Here is a 14,827-nt window from a genome sequence, read left to right as displayed (position 1 = left end):
GATGAGCATGTGTAGGTTTGGTGGGTCAAGAGCCATCTTCAGACATACAACTTATACTTCAAAGGAAGATCATTTTCCGTGGTTTTGCTGTATTTGATTTGTGAGTTAAGCTAAGAGGTAGTAAGTGTAAACACCCTGTGTTATGTCAAAGGGATACTATTTTATAATTTGGGTCCTGCTCTTTGTTACGTCTGATAAATATTCAAGTTGGTACGGTAATCAAGGCCGGAATTTTATGTTATGTCGGGGGCAAGCCCGCCTCCACCGGGCCTGGGGAGCCACGCTGGAATTTCTCACTTCCCAGGCCCTTAATTGGCCTTGGGTGATACTTCCACCTTCTTGAGGCAGGAAATCCCACCTAATGGAGCTGTCGGCAATCAGCGGGTCGGCAGCTCTTAGTCCCAGCAACGCCACCGGGATCGGTGGCCACTACTGTGACTACACCCTGCCATTGCAAGCAAGGTGAAGGACGGCCCAGGAACGAAGTAAAGTTTTTGGGGCCTTGCCAGGCCCCAGCGAGGCAAGGGGGGGGGAGTCAGTTGGCGGGGGTGGTGGTTGGGCGGGGGGTGGGGTGATGTTGTGCGGTGGGGGCAGTTGAGGCTTCGGGGTTGGTCCTCTGTGGGCACAGGGTGCCCGATCAGGAGTGCCCCCTCCCAGCCCGCAAGAAGGAAACCTGGTGGTGTTCTTGGGTGCAGTTAATTGGCCACTTGATTGGCCTGGGGTGGGCAGGCCGTTTCTTGCCACCGCCGCCCCACGTAAAATTGCAGCAGGGGCGGGAAGGTGTGGGGAATGCACCCCCTGCCTCCCACTCAATTTTACGCTCCTTCTTTGCCACCAGCCTGTTCAATGGGGGGCCGTAAAATTAGGGTCCAAGTTTCACATCCAGTGACTACTGCTGGAAAAAGTGAGTGTGCAGGCACCGATTGGAACTGGATTGGGTTTTACCGCAATACCCTTTAGGCCCGCAACCTGAAGAGAATCCCCCCTCTAGACTGCCTTTTGGCTTCTTTCAATGTCAGCATTAATACGTTTATTGTAAAAAGGTGATCTGAAAATGTAGAAATTACTCATGAAGGATGAATACTTGTGATGAGGGATTAGAGGGTGCAAGGATCAGCAATTTTGGGGAACAAGAGGAGCAAACTCTCCTCTAACTTGCTTTGTAATCCCTTGAGATTAGAAGGTTGCGGGGTGATTTGTTTGAGGTGATATGTTTGAGGTGATTAAAATGTTAAAATGATTCAGTAGGGTAGATGGAGATACACTGTTTCCAAAAACAAGGCGGACATTATCTTAAAATTAGAGCTCGACCTTTCGGGAGAGAAATCAGAAAGCAGTTTTTCACACAAAGGGTATTGGAAGTCTGCAATTCTCTCTCCCAAAAGGCTCTGGATGCTGGGGTCAATTGGAGCTGTCAGGACTGAGAGTGATAGATTTTTGTTGTGTATGGGTATCGAGGGATATGGAGTAAAGGTGGGGAAATGGAGTTGAGGTGTAGATCAGTCTAACTGAATGGCAGAACGGGTGAGAGGGGCTGAATGGTCTATTTCTGTTCCTAATGTTCCTGTGCAGCACCGACGATACAAAACTCAGAAAATCAGTTCGGACTTCTCACCTGGACACCAAGGATCCCGAAGATTATGAAGAAAGCACAGCAAATGAGGACAATGTTCCCAATGGGCTTCAGGGAGGAAATAAGGGTTTCAACAACCAGTTTTAAGCCTGGCGCTCGACTAATTACCCTAGGTGCAAGAAAGTGAGAAAGTATAGCAAGATAAATAGACAACATGTAATCACGTGCGTTTCTCAAAACATTTCTACAAAATGAAAATGATCCTTGTGTTTGAAAACACAAAGACCTAAATTCTCACCTGTCTTCTGTGTGGTCAAAAAAAAAGAATGATAACAAGACTTGATTGGTGTTAACTGGAGAGCCTATTTCGTATTGGTTTGATGCTAGGAATGCCCTTTAAGAATACTTAAACATAGTTTATCGATCTCAAATGGTCACACATGCAGTTCCTGAGCCAAAAGGGATGAACGCCTATGTGGATATACTGGAGAAGCTGGGATTGTTTGTCTTAGGGAAGAGAAGGTTAAGGGGTGATTCAATAGAAATGTTCAAATGGCAGCACAGTGGCTAGCACCGCAGCCTCACAGCTCCAGCGACCCGGGTTCAATTCTGGGTACTGCCTGTGTGGAGTTTGCAAGTTCTCCCTGTGACCATGTGGGTTTCCATCAGGTGCTCCAGTTTCCTCCCACAGCCAAAGACTTGCAGGTTGATAGGTAAATTGGTCATTGTAAATTGCCCCTAGTGTAGGTAGGAGAATGGTGGGGATGTGGTAGGGAATATGGGGTTAATGTAGGATTAGTATAAATGGGTGGTTGATGGTCGGCACAGACTTGGTGGGCCGAAGGGCCTGTTTCAGTGCTGTATCTCTTTAAAAAAATGAGGGGGTTTAATGGAATAGAATTACATAGAATATAGAGCACAGAAAGAGACTATTTGTCCTAACTAGTCTGTGCTGGGAGATAGAGAGAAACTGTTTCCAGCACGTGGAGGGTCAGGACCCAGATTTAAGGTGATTGGCAAAAGAACCAGAGGTGAAAAGAAGACATTTTTTTTTAACACAGTGATCTGGGATGTGCTGCCTGAAAGGGAGATGGAAGTAGATTCAATAGTAAAGTTCAAAAGGGAATTTGATAAATATTTGAAGGGGAAAACATTGTAGAGCTGTGGGGAAAGAGCAGGAGGATTGGGATGGATTGGACAGTTCTTTCAAAGAGCTGACACAGGCACAATGGGCTGAATAGCCTGTTTCTGTGCCGTAAGATTCAATGGGAGTCTTGGTCAGGATGTGTTCAAGCATGTGCTTTATAAAGTCGCTGGTACAATGCAGCTCCCTTTCAACTGATTCCTAAATTTTGGAGGGTTGCACTGAGATTGTGGAAATGGCGGGGAAAATTCCCAAATCCCCAAGACTCCTGCTGCCTGTACGAACTAAGAAAATGTCTGCTGAAACTGCCACGGAAAAACGTGAAAGGTTAGGTATTTTCTTCAATATCCTTCTAAGATGGCTAAGACATGCAAGTGAGAAAATAAAAAAGTACAGACATGAGGTGGTTTAGGTGGTGGAGTGGACGAGCAGGGTGGATGGGGTTCACATTCCAATTCCCAGGCATTCCACCCCCACTATCATTTTAACTCATCTCAAAACCTTGAGGGAAATGTCTACTGATAAAACGTGCATGAGCCCAATATTTAGTCAGGCGCGGGGGGGGGGGGGGGGGTGTGGGGTGGGAGGGGGGCGGGCGGAAGGGGGTTTGCGCGTGAAGAGGATTTTGGATGGAAAACCCGGAATTATGGCTTTTCTGGACAACCTGCAGAAATTAACAGACAACCAGCCAGATTGACAGGCTATTGGGCCTGTTATACTGATCAGTAAGTTCGCAGATGACATGAAAATTGGTGGTATTGTAAATAGTGAGGAGGAAAGCCTTAGATTACAGGACGATATAGATGGGCTGGTAAGATGGGTGGTGCTGTGGCAAATGGGATTTAATCCTGAGAAGTGTGAGGTGATGCATTTTGGGAGGACTAACAAGGCAAGGGAATATACAATGGATGGTAGGACCCTAGGAAGTACAGAAGGTCAGAGGGATCTTGGTGTACTTGTCCATAGATCACTGAAGGCAGCAGCACAGGTAGATAAGGTGGTTAGGAAGGCATATGGGATACTTGCCTTTATCAGTCGAGGCACAGAATATAAGAGCAGGGAGGTTATGATGGAGCTGTATAAAATGCTAGTTAGGCCACAGCTGGAGTACTGTGTACAGTTCTGGTCACCGCACTATAGGAAGGATGTGATTGCACTGGAGAGGGTGCAGAGGAGATTCACCTGGATGTTGTCTGGGCTGGAGCATTTCAGCTATGAAGAGAGACTGGATAGGCTAGGGTTGTTTTCCTTGGAGCAGAGAAAGCTGATGGGGGACCTGATTGAGGTATACAAAATTACGAGGGGCATTGATAGGATCGATAGGAAGAAACTTCTTCCCTTAGCGGAGGGCTCAAGAACGAGGGGGCATAGATCTAGGGTAAGGGGCAGGAGGTTTAGAGGGGATTTGAGGAAAAATGTTTTCACCCAAAGGGTGGTTGGAATCTGGAACACACTGCCTGAAGGGGTGATAGAGGCATGAACCCTCACAACATTTAAGAAGTATTTAGATGAGCACTTGAAACACCATAGCATACAAGGCTACGGGCCAAGTGCAGGAATATGGGATTAGAATCGTTGGGTGCTGGATGGCTGGCACAGACACGATGGGCCGAAGGGCCTGTTTCTGTGCTGTATAACTCTATGACTGGAAAAGCAGATGAAGAACTAGTGTCAACTTAAGTTGGAGATTGCGGGGGATAGGGGGTGTTTGGGAGTCAGACATTGCAGGGGTCCGATCACCTGCAGATAAGTTTGTTGGATGGGCAGGGGAAGCAATCTTGCTCCTTCTAGCCCACAAGCAATGGGTTGAATACACTTCCCTCATGGATCCACCCTTTCTTGCCTCCTTTTACCTGCCGGGATTCACCAGGCCCCCATGAGTTAAAATGGAGACAGGATTCCTTGAAAGGTTTCAATGACCGACTTGCCTTCTGTGAGCGAATCGATCACTTTCCCACTGGCACCCACCCCCACTCCGATCCGCATCCATTAAAACCAGAAGTGGGCATGTTGGAGGCGGGTTTGACATTTAATTTTGTTTTTATCTTCCCTTCTGCTCCCAACCCACCCCTCCTTTGGGTAAAAATTTAGGCGAAGGGACGATTAGGTTTTGCTGGGATAACCAACGCCATGGTTAGTTAACCTGTCAACGCTCTAGACTCACACAGAGCATTTGGTGAGATACCACAGGGTTACTGTGTGGTGGAACCTTACCCAGGAAGGGTCAGTGTCATCAGTCTGAAGAGGAGGAAGAGATAAAATTGGAATGAAAAGAAAAATAAAGTGAGGGAAGAGACAGGAGTTTTAGCCATTCTGTTCCTCAGGTTCCAGCAATCTTGCTGATGAAACTCAACGGACAAGAAACTAACTGACGTTAGTGGTCCAACACACACACGTTAATATTACTCTTCCTTTTGACCTACACAATGCTTGGACCTGATATGTTACCTGAGAGGACGTAGTGTCCTGAGAAGCCTTAGCACCCGGAGCACGCCCAAGATCTTCGCCCCACCTGCCGAGGCCAAGGATACAACGATGTCAATGAGGGACACGAAGACCAGGAATCCATCTAGAATGTTCCAGCTGCTTCTGAGATATGCTTCGTCACCGAAGTAAAACCCCAGAGAGACAACCTGACAAGGGCAAAGGGCAAGTGTCACATGCTATAGAAAAACTCTTGGGAGAAATAATTATGGCCTCTGATTAAAAGTAGTTTTGAGACTTTCAGATGAGAGGGTAAACTAAGGCCCCGTCTGCCCTCTCAGATCGACGTGAAAGATCCCAACTATTGGAAAAAGAGCAGGAGGCGTTCTTCCCAGTGTCCTGGGGCCAATATTTATCCCTCAAACCACATCACAAAAAAAAAGCAAATTATCTGGTCATTATTCCATTACTTTTTGTGGGAGCTTGCTGTGCACAAATTGGTCACTACTTTCCTACATTATGACCGTGGCTACATTTCAAAAAAGTACTGCATTGGCTGTAAAGTGCTTTGGGAATTCCTGAGGTTGTGAAAGGTGTTATATAAATGCAAATTGTTTCTTTTAGAAATTAATGTTTGCAATATTAGCATATGATTACATAATTAATTTATACAACATTCTTCCAGCTAGTTAATAAAGATACGTCACCTGAAAGTGTGAAGCATTTATCCAGACTTAACTCCAGACGATGGAGGGAAAGATTTGCATTTCTATAGCATCTTTCATTACCTCAAAGCGCTTTACAGTTAAACAAGTACTTTTAAAGTGTAGTCACTGTTGTAATGCTGGAAACAGGGCAGCCAGTTTATGCACAGCAAGATCCCACAAACAGCAATGTTGTAATGATCAGATAATCTGTTTTAGTGATGTTGATTGAGGGGTGAATATTGGCCAGGACACCAGGCCCTTCTTTGAAATAGTGCTGTGGATCTTCTACCTGAGAGAGCAGATGGGAAAGAGGAATAGCATGACAGCGTATTGTTAAAATGGACTAGGTAAATAATAACAGGGAATAATATTACAATTAACTTTTAAATTGGGCTTTATACACAGGGGTTATATCTTATTTGGAGCTTGATGACCAATGCACAGAGATAAAATTATTGTTAAAATGAAAACACAGGGTAATACTGAAAAGCTCCATGGAGAGCTGGCATGGACTTGATGGGCTGAATGGCCTCCTTTTGTGCCGTAAATGACTCTAAGACTCAGTTTAACACCTCAATCTAAAGATGGTACCTCCGACTGGGAGTGTCAGCCTGGATTTTGGAGAAAGAAGCCTCTTGGAGGCAAGACTACTCTGCATTGAGCCACAGCTGACAGACTGTGGCTAATTCTGGTCTTAAACATTATGCAGCAGATATGATGAGGGTGAAAGTGAAAATCGAGGTGTGGGAGGTAGTAACATCTGACAGCATCTGCTGCATTTTGAGATGACCATTTAATTTAGATGCTCACTGTCATTATGTGAAAGACGATCGTTTTTGTCTTGATGGCAAATTAGGTCTCTAATATCTTGTTTATAAAGTCTAATCACCCTGAAGGTGCTGTGGATATTCCACTTACAGTCATATCCCATCTGTCTTTCTGCTCCACAAGTTCACAGTCTGGGCTCTTCCCATCTGTTTCCAATTCACACATTGACACTGCATTCTGCTCCGGACAAGAAGTTTATTCCTCGCAGATCGATGTCATGAATGGAGGGATTCTCACCATCCAATCCCATTTAAAGAGGGATTCTCACCATCCAATCCTATTTAAAGAGAGATTCTCACCATCCAATCCCATTTAAAGAGGGATTCACACCATCCAATCCCATTTAAAGAGGTATTCTCACCATCCAATTCCATTTAAAAAGGGATTCTCACCATCCAATCCTATTTAAAGAGAGATTCTCACCATCCAATCCCATTTAAAGAGGGATTCTCACCATCCAATCCCATTTAAAGAGGGATTCTCACCATCCAATCCCATTGAAAGAGGGATTCTCACCATCCAATCCCATTTAAAGAGAGATTCTCATCATCCATTCCCATTTAAAGAGAGATTCACACCATCCAATCCCATTTAAAGAGGTATTCTCACCATCCAATTCCATTTAAAAAGGGATTCCCACCATCCAATCCCATTTAAAGAGGGATTCTCACCATCCAATCCCATTGAAAGAGAGATTCTCACCATCCAATCCCATTTAAAGAGAGATTCTCACCAACCAATCCGATTTAAAGACAGATTCTCACCATCCATTCCCATTTAAAGAGAGATTCTCACCATCCAATCCCATTTAAAGAGGGATTCTCACCATCCAATCCCATTGAAAGAGGGATTCTCACCATCCAATCCCATTTAAAGAGAGATTCTCATCATCCATTCCCATTTAAAGAGAGATTCTCACCATCCAATCCCATTTAAAGAGAGATTCTCACCATCCAATCCCATTTAAAGAGAGATTCTCACAATCCAATCCGATTTAAAGACAGATTCTCACCATCCATTCCCATTTAAAGAGAGATTCTCACCATCCAATCCCATTTAAAGAGGGATTCACACCATCCAATCCCATTTAAAGAGGGATTCTCACCATCCAATCCCATTGAAAGAGGGATTCTCACCATCCAATCCCATTTAAAGAGAGATTCTCATCATCCATTCCCATTTAAAGAGAGATTCTCACCATCCAATCCCATTTAAAGAGAGATTCTCACCATCCATTCCCATTTAAAGAGAGATTCTCACCATCCAATCCCATTTAAAGAGAGCACCATCTACTTCCATTTAAAGAGAGATTCTCACCATCCAATCCCATTTAAAGAGAGATTCTCACCATCCATTCCCATTTAAAGAGAGATTCTCACCATCCAATCCAATTTAAAGAGAGCACCATCCACTTCCATTTAAAGAGAGATTCTCACCGTCCAATCCCATTTAAAGAGAGATTCTCACCATCCATTCCCATTTAAAGAGAGATTCTCACCATCCAATCCCATTTAAAGAGAGATTCTCACCATCCACTTCCATTTAAAGAGAGATTCTCACCATCCAATCTCATTTAAAGAGAGATTCTCACCATCCACTTCCATTTAAAGAGAGATTCTCACCATCCAATCCCATTTAAAGAGGGATTCACACCATCCAATCCCATTTAAAGAGAGATTCTCACCATCCAATCCCATTTAAAGAGAGATTCTCACCATCCATTCCCATTTAAAGAGAGATTCTCACCATCCAATCCCATTTAAAGAGGGATTCACACCATCCAATCCCATTTAAAGAGGGATTCTCACCATCCAATCCCATTGAAAGAGGGATTCTCACCATCCAATCCCATTTAAAGAGAGATTCTCATCATCCATTCCCATTTAAAGAGAGATTCTCACCATCCAATCCCATTTAAAGAGAGATTCTCACCATCCATTCCCATTTAAAGAGAGATTCTCACCATCCAATCCCATTTAAAGAGAGCACCATCTACTTCCATTTAAAGAGAGATTCTCACCATCCAATCCCATTTAAAGAGAGATTCTCACCATCCATTCCCATTTAAAGAGAGATTCTCACCATCCAATCCAATTTAAAGAGAGCACCATCCACTTCCATTTAAAGAGAGATTCTCACCGTCCAATCCCATTTAAAGAGAGATTCTCACCATCCATTCCCATTTAAAGAGAGATTCTCACCATCCAATCCCATTTAAAGAGAGATTCTCACCATCCACTTCCATTTAAAGAGAGATTCTCACCATCCAATCTCATTTAAAGAGAGATTCTCACCATCCACTTCCATTTAAAGAGAGATTCTCACCATCCAATCCCATTTAAAGAGGGATTCACACCATCCAATCCCATTTAAAGAGAGATTCTCACCATCCAATCCCATTTAAAGAGGGATTCACACCATCCAATCCCATTTAAAGAGAGATTCTCACCATCCAATCCCATTTAAAGAGAGATTCACACCATCCAATCCCATTTAAAGAGAGATTCTCACCATCCACTTCCACTTAAAGAGAGATTCTCACCATCCAATCCCATTTAAAGAGAGATTCTCACCATCCAATCCCATTTAAAGAGAGATTCTCACCATCCAATCCCATTTAAAGAGAGATTCTCATCATCCACTTCCATTTAAAGAGAGATTCTCACCATCCAATCCCATTTAAAGAGAGATTCTCATCATCCACTTCCATTTAAAGAGAGATTCTCACCATCCAATCCCATTTAAAGAGAGATTCTCACCATCCACTTCCATTTAAAGAGAGATTCTCACCATCCAGTCCCATTTAAAGAGAGATTCTCACCATCCAATCCCATTTAAAGAGAGATTCTCACCATCCAATCCCATTTAAAGAGGGATTCTCACCATCCAATCCCATTTAAAGAGGGATTCTCACCATCCAATCCCATTTAAAGAGGGATTCTCACCATCCAATCCCATTTAAAGAGAGATTCTCATCATCCAATCCCATTTAAAGAGAGATTCTCACCATCCAATCCCATTTAAAGAGAGATTCTCACCATCCAATCCCATTTAAAGAGAGATTCTCATCATCCAATCCTATTTATAGAGGGATTCTCACCATCCAATCCCATTTAAAGAGATATTCTCATCATCCACTTCCATTTAAAGAGAGATTCTCACCATCCACTTCCATTTAAAGAGAGATTCTCACCATCCAATCCCATTTAAAGAGGGATTCTCACCATCCAATCCCATTGAAAGAGCGATTCTCACCATCCAATCCCATTTAAAGAGAGATTCTCACCAACCAATCCGATTTAAAGACAGATTCTCACCATCCATTCCCATTTAAAGAGAGATTCTCACCATCCAATCCCATTTAAAGAGGGATTCTCACCATCCAATCCCATTGAAAGAGGGATTCTCACCATCCAATCCCATTTAAAGAGAGATTCTCATCATCCATTCCCATTTAAAGAGAGATTCTCACCATCCAATCCCATTTAAAGAGAGATTCTCACCATCCAATCCCATTTAAAGAGAGATTCTCACAATCCAATCCGATTTAAAGACAGATTCTCACCATCCATTCCCATTTAAAGAGAGATTCTCACCATCCAATCCCATTTAAAGAGGGATTCACACCATCCAATCCCATTTAAAGAGGGATTCTCACCATCCAATCCCATTGAAAGAGGGATTCTCACCATCCAATCCCATTTAAAGAGAGATTCTCATCATCCATTCCCATTTAAAGAGAGATTCTCACCATCCAATCCCATTTAAAGAGAGATTCTCACCATCCATTCCCATTTAAAGAGAGATTCTCACCATCCAATCCCATTTAAAGAGAGCACCATCTACTTCCATTTAAAGAGAGATTCTCACCATCCAATCCCATTTAAAGAGAGATTCTCACCATCCATTCCCATTTAAAGAGAGATTCTCACCATCCAATCCAATTTAAAGAGAGCACCATCCACTTCCATTTAAAGAGAGATTCTCACCGTCCAATCCCATTTAAAGAGAGATTATCACCATCCATTCCCATTTAAAGAGAGATTCTCACCATCCAATCCCATTTAAAGAGAGATTCTCACCATCCACTTCCATTTAAAGAGAGATTCTCACCATCCAATCTCATTTAAAGAGAGATTCTCACCATCCACTTCCATTTAAAGAGAGATTCTCACCATCCAATCCCATTTAAAGAGGGATTCACACCATCCAATCCCATTTAAAGAGAGATTCTCACCATCCAATCCCATTTAAAGAGGGATTCACACCATCCAATCCCATTTAAAGAGAGATTCTCACCATCCAATCCCATTTAAAGAGAGATTCACACCATCCAATCCCATTTAAAGAGAGATTCTCACCATCCACTTCCACTTAAAGAGAGATTCTCACCATCCAATCCCATTTAAAGAGAGATTCTCACCATCCAATCCCATTTAAAGAGAGATTCGCACCATCCAATCCCATTTAAAGAGAGATTCTCATCATCCACTTCCATTTAAAGAGAGATTCTCACCATCCAATCCCATTTAAAGAGAGATTCTCATCATCCACTTCCATTTAAAGAGAGATTCTCACCATCCAATCCCATTTAAAGAGAGATTCTCACCATCCACTTCCATTTAAAGAGAGATTCTCACCATCCAGTCCCATTTAAAGAGAGATTCTCACCATCCAATCCCATTTAAAGAGAGATTCTCACCATCCAATCCCATTTAAAGAGGGATTCTCACCATCCAATCCCATTTAAAGAGGGATTCTCACCATCCAATCCCATTTAAAGAGGGATTCTCACCATCCAATCCCATTTAAAGAGAGATTCTCATCATCCAATCCCATTTAAAGAGAGATTCTCACCATCCAATCCCATTTAAAGAGAGATTCTCACCATCCAATCCCATTTAAAGAGAGATTCTCATCATCCAATCCTATTTATAGAGGGATTCTCACCATCCAATCCCATTTAAAGAGATATTCTCATCATCCACTTCCATTTAAAGAGAGATTCTCACCATCCACTTCCATTTAAAGAGAGATTCTCACCATCCAATCCCATTTAAAGAGAGATTCTCACCATCCAATCCCATTTAAAGAGAGATTCTCACCATCCAATCCCATTTAAAGAGAGATTCTCACCATCCAATCCCATTGAAAGAGCGATTCTCACCATCCAATCCCATTTAAAGAGAGATTCTCACCAACCAATCCGATTTAAAGACAGATTCTCACCATCCATTCCCATTTAAAGAGAGATTCTCACCATCCAATCCCATTTAAAGAGGGATTCTCACCATCCAATCCCATTGAAAGAGGGATTCTCACCATCCAATCCCATTTAAAGAGAGATTCTCATCATCCATTCCCATTTAAAGAGAGATTCTCACCATCCAATCCCATTTAAAGAGAGATTCTCACCATCCAATCCCATTTAAAGAGAGATTCTCACAATCCAATCCGATTTAAAGAGAGATTCTCACCATCCATTCCCATTTAAAGAGAGATTCTCACCATCCAATCCCATTTAAAGAGGGATTCACACCATCCAATCCCATTTAAAGAGGGATTCTCACCATCCAATCCCATTGAAAGAGGGATTCTCACCATCCAATCCCATTTAAAGAGAGATTCTCATCATCCATTCCCATTTAAAGAGAGATTCTCACCATCCAATCCCATTTAAAGAGAGATTCTCATCATCCATTCCCATTTAAAGAGAGATTCTCACCATCCAATCCCATTTAAAGAGAGATTCTCACCATCCATTCCCATTTAAAGAGAGATTCTCACCATCCAATCCCATTTAAAGAGAGCACCATCCACTTCCATTTAAAGAGAGATTCTCACCATCCAATCCCATTTAAAGAGAGATTCTCACCATCCATTCCCATTTAAAGAGAGATTCTCACCATCCAATCCCATTTAAAGAGAGCACCATCCACTTCCATTTAAAGAGAGATTCTCACCATCCAATCCCATTTAAAGAGAGATTCTCACCATCCATTCCCATTTAAAGAGAGATTCTCACCATCCAATCCCATTTAAAGAGAGATTCTCACCATCCACTTCCATTTAAAGAGAGATTCTCACCATCCAATCTCATTTAAAGAGAGATTCTCACCATCCACTTCCATTTAAAGAGAGATTCTCACCATCCAATCCCATTTAAAGAGAGATTCTCACCATCCAATCCCATTTAAAGAGGGATTCACACCATCCAATCCCATTTAAAGAGAGATTCTCACCATCCACTTCCATTTAAAGAGAGATTCACACCATCCAATCCCATTTAAAGAGAGATTCTCACCATCCAATCCCATTTAAAGAGGGATTCACACCATCCAATCCCATTTAAAGAGAGATTCTCACCATCCAATCCCATTTAAAGAGAGATTCACACCATCCAATCCCATTTAAAGAGAGATTCTCACCATCCACTTCCACTTAAAGAGAGATTCTCACCATCCAATCCCATTTAAAGAGAGATTCTCATCATCCACTTCCATTTAAAGAGAGATTCTCACCATCCAATCCCATTTAAAGAGAGATTCTCACCATCCACTTCCATTTAAAGAGAGATTCTCACCATCCAGTCCCATTTAAAGAGAGATTCTCACCATCCAATCCCATTTAAAGAGAGATTCTCACCATCCAATCCCATTTAAAGAGGGATTCTCACCATCCAATCCCATTTAAAGAGGGATTCTCACCATCCAATCCCATTTAAAGAGGGATTCTCACCATCCAATCGCATTTAAAGAGAGATTCTCATCATCCAATCCCATTTAAAGAGAGATTCTCACCATCCAATCCCATTTAAAGAGAGATTCTCACCATCCAATCCCATTTAAAGAGAGATTCTCATCATCCAATCCTATTTAAAGAGGGATTCTCACCATCCAATCCCATTTAAAGAGATATTCTCATCATCCACTTCCATTTAAAGAGAGATTCTCACCATCCACTTCCATTTAAAGAGAGATTCTCACCATCCAATCCCATTTAAAGAGAGATTCTCACCATCCAATCCCATTTAAAGAGAGATTCTCACCATCCAATCCCATTTAAAGAGGGATTCTCACTATCTGATCCCCTCCCACAGTCACATCAGCACTGCTGCTATCATGGACTGGCACAGTGCAGGATGCGCAAATGGGCTGATGATAATTTGGAAAAGGGATGTTTTACTCGGGATCTCCATTCCCTTTGGGCACCGCTTACCTTGAGAGTCATCTCTGCGACAAAGATGGCTGTGAAGAAATAGTTGGAGACACTGAGGAAGATCCGTTCCTGCAAAAACAAAGCCCAGTTCAAATAATGTATAAAAGAAGACCAAATGACCATTGGCAAATGACTAGTTACTAGTTACTAGTTACTAGTCAACTGGTAATGGAAAACAGGAAAACAGAATCTTGGTTTCAGTTGACATCTGCACAACAGGATAAATATAACTTCCTCTGACATTAATTACTCTCACTTGGATGAGAATCAAGGTCCTGGAAAGAAGAGAATGAAAGAAAATGTTGATAAAAATGACCAGATAATCTGTTTTTAGTGATATTGGCTGACATTTGTTGACCAGGGCACTCCCCTGCTCTTCAAATAACAATGGGGGGGGGGGGATCTTTTACGGCCACTTGAACAAGCAGACGGGGTCTTAGTTTAAGACAGCATCTCTGACAGTGCAGCACTCTCTCAGTACTGCACTGAAATCCAGGTCCGCTATCTAGATTATTAAGATAGATCCCTGGAGTGAGGTTTGAACACAAGAGTTCTACTGCCGAGCAAAGAGTGGAGCTGCACTACTGTCCAGGCCAATATTCCTCTCTGCACCAATATCATCAACATAAAACATAGTTCATTCAGTCAGTCATTCGTTTGCTCTTTGTGGGATTTCACTGTGCTGCTGCATTCATCTGGAGAACAACAGTGACTCTATTTCATTGAGTGTGATGAGCTTTGAGACATGAAAGGCCCAACATAGTTGCAAGTCTTTTCTTTCCTTCCTCCATGTGAGACGCCAAAGTGAAATAATTTTTTTTTTAAATGATTCAAGTGGAAATCACATTACAATAGAGAATTTACAACATAGTGTTGCAGTTGAGCATAAACAGGTTTGTTCTGCATCTTAACCTTTCTGTGCCTGACTTTTGT

General features: G+C 42.3%; 1 protein-coding gene across 1 annotated transcript in view; it reads right to left on the bottom strand.

Annotated features, from left to right (window-relative positions):
* cacna1ia (calcium voltage-gated channel subunit alpha1 Ia) overlaps positions 1-14,827 on the bottom strand; it is a 235,991-nt gene that overhangs the window by 104,843 nt on the left and 116,321 nt on the right. The window contains exons 18-20 of the mRNA XM_068020062.1: positions 13,895-13,963; positions 5,166-5,350; positions 1,616-1,742 (exon numbers count right to left, since the gene is read on the bottom strand). Coding sequence (XP_067876163.1) covers positions 1,616-1,742; positions 5,166-5,350; positions 13,895-13,963 — 381 coding nt within the window. The remainder of the gene's footprint in view (positions 1-1,615; positions 1,743-5,165; positions 5,351-13,894; positions 13,964-14,827) is intronic.

This window comes from Heterodontus francisci, chromosome 41, assembly GCF_036365525.1.
Source record: "Heterodontus francisci isolate sHetFra1 chromosome 41, sHetFra1.hap1, whole genome shotgun sequence".
NCBI lineage: Eukaryota > Metazoa > Chordata > Chondrichthyes > Heterodontiformes > Heterodontidae > Heterodontus > Heterodontus francisci.
Note: the sequence above shows the minus strand (reverse complement) of the source record. Positions and strands in the feature narration are given on the sequence as shown.